Consider the following 5,523-nt stretch of genomic DNA (forward strand, 5'->3'; position numbering starts at 1 on the left):
GCGTGGTGGCTCATGCCTGTAATCCTAACACTTTGGGCGGCCAATGCGGGTGAATCACCTGAGGTCAGGAGTTCGAGACCAGCCTGGCCAACATGGCGAAACCCCATCTCTACCAAAAATTAGCCAGACGTGGTGGTGTGTGCCTGTAATCCCAGCTACTCGGGAGGCTGAGGCCAGAGAATTGCTTGAATCCAGGAGGCGGAGGTTGCAGTGAGCCGAGATAGAGCCACTTCACTCCAGCCTGGGCAAAAGAGTGAGACTCCATCTCAAAATAAATAAATAAATACAAGGAAAGAAGTACTGACTTACTGACATAGTGCTTGCTATGTGCTAAGCAGTGTTCTAGGTGGGAGGACAGCAGGGAACGAAAGGACAAACTCCCTGCCCTTGCCCACTTGGCAAACAGTGGGAAGCGCTTGGAGAGAAATACAGATCGTCACAACCATCCTGTAAGATATGTGGCCTCAGCCAGGCGCAGTAGCTCACACCTGTAATCCCAGCACTTTGGGAGGCCGAGGCAGGTGGATCACTTGAGTCCAGGAGTTTGACACCAGCCTGGCCAATATGGTGAAACCCTGTCTCTACTAAAAATACAAAAATTAGCTGGCTATGATGGCAGGTGCATGTAATCCCAGCTACTTGGGAAGCTGAGACAGGAAAATCGCTTAAACCTGGGAGGCGGAGGTTGCAGTGAACTGAGATCAGGCCACTGTACTCCAGCCTGGGTGACAGAGCCAGACTCTATCTCAAAAAAAAAAAAAAAAAAAAGTGACTTTGTTGCTGCCTTTTGTAGGTGAGGAAACAGGGTCACCCAGCCAAGCAGCTGGAGCTGGAACCTGGATCTACCCCCAAAGTTCATGCTGTTTCTACCATTCCCGAAATTTAGAACCTTCTCCCAACTAGTTTCCTAAAACAGAGGGCAACATCTCTTGAGCTCCTACTATGTGCTAGCAGGGACTTTATTCAAGCCCTTTGATTTAGTGTTTGGAAGAAAGTGTTAGGTAGCCCGTGTTATTTATTGCTCTCCTTTCCTATCTTAGAGATGCAGGAAATTGAGGCTGAGAGAAAGAAAGTAACTTGCTTGAGGCCACACAGCTGGTAAGTGGGGCCCAGCCCAGGTCTAGCATCCTCTTTGCCAGGTTTCCAAAGTCTAATGTCCCCAGTGCTCCTGGGACACAGTTGGTAGAAACCGATGGGCCTTACCGAGTGAATGCCTTGGTCTCTGACCAGCAGGGCATTCCCAGGGACAGGGAACGTCTTGAGCACCAAGATATGCACCTGGTCACCTGAGGAAAGAGAAGGGACTATAAAGGGGGATGGGGTTGAGCTGGGTGTGGAGTGGTCCTTGAGGTCTTGGTGAGTGGGTAGGGGGAGCAGCATGAGCCAGGCCTCAGGAAAGGAGGATAACCAGGAGATGGCCTGGAAAAAGTACTGGATCCGGGAGGGTTCGAACCTGGCCAGAGAGGGAGGTGGGACAGGCTGGGAAGTCTCGAGGTCTGAAGATTGGCCGTGGCATGCAGAAACCAGGTAAAGTGGGCAGTTACCTGCACCCTGGGGCCAGATGCATCCTTAGCCCAGAGCAGGCACCAAGGTTTCTGGCTCTGGGTGTGCCTTCAGTCTGGGAAAAAGCTCCTACCCCCACCAGGGCCACCTGCTCCCCAGACTACTTCAGATGCTGAGCCCACGTTGAGGCAGGAAGCTAGAATGAAACCTAGGGTAATCACGACAAAGTCCCTGCTTCCCTCCAACTGTGGGGCCGAAGGGAAATGACAGCCGAACCCCCATGCTGGCTCTCAAGTGAACACTGAACCCTCAGTGCCCACAGGAAGATTCGATCAGCACACTTTCCACATGGGGAAACAGGCTCAGAGAAGTGCAAGAGCCCTGCCCGATGCCCCAGACCAGGGCTCCAGACCCACAGTGTTTCCTTGTCCCTGTGCCCAGAGGGCAGCAGCTGGCTTTGGAAGCCCAGGAGGATGGCCCGTATCCACAGATGCACTTGGCAGCGAAGTGTACCCTGAGGGACAGAGGCAGTTGAGTCACGCCTCCTCCACTGGGTTGTGAGGGCATCAAAAGAGACAAGGATCTGCCTGAGAAAACCAGTGAGACATTTCATGAAGCTGGTGGCAGAGAGCGAGCAACTGGGGAAGTTTCCCTCTGGGAGGATCCGCAGTGCCTGGAATGACACCTGGCTCAGACAGAGCTCAGCTGAGCAAATCACTGAGGCATGGAGAGGTCAGGGCTGCCAAGCGCAGTAGTCTGAATTCAAAGCCAACAGCGTGGCTCCAGAGTCTCTGTCTTAGCCCCTGCATCAGCCGCCTCTCAGAGTTGCTCTTGAGGCTCATCAGATGCCCAGGCCAGTGCCCTCCCCTGCACCACAGCCAAACAGGGCCAGGGAAATTTGGGGAGCCTCAGAGCACCCCCGGATATTCCAGCCTAATCCTGGCACCCTGCCCCTCACCACCCTTTCTGCTTCAACCTCACCCCCTACACAGAGCCTGGGCCACTTAACTTGGCACCAAACAGATGCCTCAATAAATCACAGTCTGATATTCTTGAGCTGGAAGCAATTTTACCCCCTGCTCAGCCTCTCCCTCTGGCCTCATGCCATCTTGTATTCAGCCAGTGGCTCACAAATGAGCCTACGTCAGGGCTGAAGAACTGGTGTTCATGAATAGGAAACCTCAGGGCCATTAATTGGTGTTTATTTCCCCAGATGCACACCTCGAAGTTGACAGATGACGCTGTTCCTGCCAGCCCCAGGCAGAGGAGATTGGTTAACTTGCCTGCTCTCTGCAGGACTGAGTTGCAGCCTTGCCACTGTGGCTGCTAGGTTGGGGTGAGGGGGATGAGGAGGTCACCTTCTTTGCACGTTTCAAATTCCTCCCTCCCTCTCAACCAATTCCTTCCTGCCTCGTCTCCCATGGCTTCCATTAAACATCATGGAACCAGCCGGACGCGGTGGCTCACGCCTGTAATCCCAGCACTTTGGGAGGCTGAGGCGGGCGGATCACAAGGTCAGGAGCTCGAGACCATCCTGGCTAACACGGTGAAACCCTGTCTCTACTAAAAATACAAAAAATTAGCCGGGCGTGTTGGCGGGCACCTGTGGTCCCAGCTACTTGGGAGGCAGAGGCAGGAGAATGGCATAAACCCAGGAGGCGGAGCTTGCAGTGAGCCGAGATCGCGCCACTGCACTCCAGCCTGGGCGACAGAGCGAGACTCCGTCTCAAAAAAAAAAAAAAAAAAAAACATCATGGAACCAAAATTAGACAAACCTGAGTTAAATCCCAGTTCTGTTTCTGGCTAGCTCTGTGATCTTGGACAAGCTACTTAATCTTCGAGCCTCAGTTTCTCCATCTTCAATCTCTAAAGCTGATGAGGCATAAGTTCCAGACACAGGCCTGAAAGGTGGCACATACTCAGAGTACACCACTACTCTGTGGGCACCCCCACCATGACCCCCAAAACTGCCCCCCTAAGTTGTCCCCGCTGCCACCCCCAAATAGCCCAAGCCAGAAATCCGGGGTGTCATCTGGGACACCTCTCTCCTCCTTACCCTCCAACAGTCACCAAGTCCTAGCAATTGTACCTCCGAAGTGGCTGACCCGTCTGTCCATGTCTCCCCACCACTTCCAGTGCCTCTATGTCTTTCTCTGGATTTTCGCACCAGCCTCCTGACTGGTCTCTCTGCTCCAGTCTGCACACTCTGTACTTCCTCCCCATGAAAGCCTGCCTGGGCAGCCAGAAAGAGCTCCCTAAAGAGTAAATCTTTTTTTTTTTTTTTTTTTTTTGAGACAGAGTCTTGCTCTGTCGCCCAGGCTGGAGTGCAGTGGCACAGTCTTGGCTCACTGCAACCTCTGGGTTCAAGCGATTCTCCTGCCTCAGCCTCCCGAGTAGCTGGGATTACATGTGTGTGCCACCATGCCTGGCTAATTTTTTTTTGTATTTTTAGTAGAGACAGGGATTCAGCATCTTGGCCAGGCTGGTCTTGAACTCCTGACCTCGTGATCCACCTGTCTTGGCCTCCCAATGTGCTGGGATTATAGGAGTGAGCCACTGCGCCAGACCCCCTAAAGACTAAATTTTTTTTTTTTTTTTTTGAGACGGAGTCTCGCTCTACCCCCCAGGCTGGAGTGCAGTGGCGCGATCTCGGCTCACTGGAAGCTCTGTCTCCCACGTTCATGCCATTCTCCTGTCTCAGCCTCCTGAGTAGCTGGGACTACAGGTGCCCGCCACCACACCTGGCTAACTTTTTGTATTTTTAGTAGAGATGGCTTTTCACTGTGTTAGCCAGGATGGTCTCGATCTCCTGACCTCGTGATCCAGCCAGGCCTCTTCTTAAGAGGTTTGCACAAACAGGAAGGTAAGAAGGTTAGAGAATCCAAACTTCCTTCCAACTAAGAAAAGTGGCTTTCCAGGTCCCCAGGTCTGCCCCAGGCTCAGCCCTACACTTGGCAGAGGGCTCAGATCAGGAGGGTTCTCTCAGGCCCTGGGGAGCAGTGGCCAGGAGTCACTCAGTCTCCACTCCGACCCCCTTGCCTGCCTTGGGCTCTACTGGACACACAGTTCTCTCCCGAATTATTATTATTACGACCATCTGCTCTTCCAAGTGTTTCATTAGCCCTCTGAAGCAAACCCTGGAGCCTCGGGAACCAAGCCCAAGCCCAGCAGCAGGCTATCCCTCTTCCTGCCAAGTCCACGGCAAAAATATCTTCCCAGTCCTAGGCCAGGCCTCGTTGGCTTTCCTCAACAGAGCTCACAGAGCAGCCTCTTTACCGGTCTCCTCACTTCCAAGAAGGACCCAGGGGAACCTACCTGATCTGAGTCCTCTGCCAAGTCTAAGCCTCCTTCTCAGCTTGTACACAGCAGCCCTGGGGGCTTTCTGAACTGCACATCTGATAGGGCCCCTCCTCTCCTGAAAACCTTCAGTGGCTTCACCGTCTGCCCGTAGGATGAAGCTCCTGCCCTCCAGGCGTCCCCTGCCCCAACCTCCCCCTGCTTCAGCTTCAGGAGCCAGTTACTGCCCTGCATGTCCCCTGCCTTGCACAGGCTGTTGCTCCACCTGGCATGCCCCTCCCCCACCTTTCTCCAAGAAAATACATGTCAAATGTCACCTCTGGGCTGGGCGCGGTGGCTTACGCCTGTAATCCCAGCACTTTGGGAGGCCAAGGATGGATTGCCTGAAGTCAGGAGTTCGAGATCAGTCTAGCCAACATGGTGAAACCCACATCTCTACTAAAAAAATACAAAAAAATTAGCTGGGCATGGCGGCATGCGCCTATAATCCCAGCTACTCAGGAGGCTGAGGCAGGAGAATTGCTTGAACCTGGGAGGCGGAAGTTGCAGTGAGCCGAGATTGCACCACTGCACTCCAGCCTGAGTGACAGAGCAAGACTCCATCTCAAAAAGTAAATAAATAAATAAATATATAAATAAAAATTAAAAAGTCACCTCTGGAGGTCCTGCTGGGATTGCCCAGGAGGGCAGGGGCTGCTTCCTCTGTGCCCTTTCAGAATGGCA

At 53.1% G+C, this 5,523-nt stretch overlaps 1 protein-coding gene across 1 annotated transcript in view; it reads right to left on the reverse strand.

Annotated features, from left to right (window-relative positions):
* Window positions 1-5,523, reverse strand: part of GALR3 (galanin receptor 3) — a 13,325-nt gene that overhangs the window by 1,919 nt on the left and 5,883 nt on the right. Inside the window, exons 2-3 of the mRNA XM_011979133.1 lie at window positions 1,920-2,017; window positions 1,204-1,286 (exon numbers count right to left, since the gene is read on the reverse strand). Of these exons, the coding sequence (XP_011834523.1) occupies window positions 1,204-1,286; window positions 1,920-2,017 (181 nt within the window). The remainder of the gene's footprint in view (window positions 1-1,203; window positions 1,287-1,919; window positions 2,018-5,523) is intronic.

Source organism: Mandrillus leucophaeus, unplaced genomic scaffold (genome assembly GCF_000951045.1).
Source record: "Mandrillus leucophaeus isolate KB7577 unplaced genomic scaffold, Mleu.le_1.0 Scaffold2, whole genome shotgun sequence".
NCBI classification, from domain to species: Eukaryota; Metazoa; Chordata; class Mammalia; order Primates; family Cercopithecidae; genus Mandrillus; species Mandrillus leucophaeus.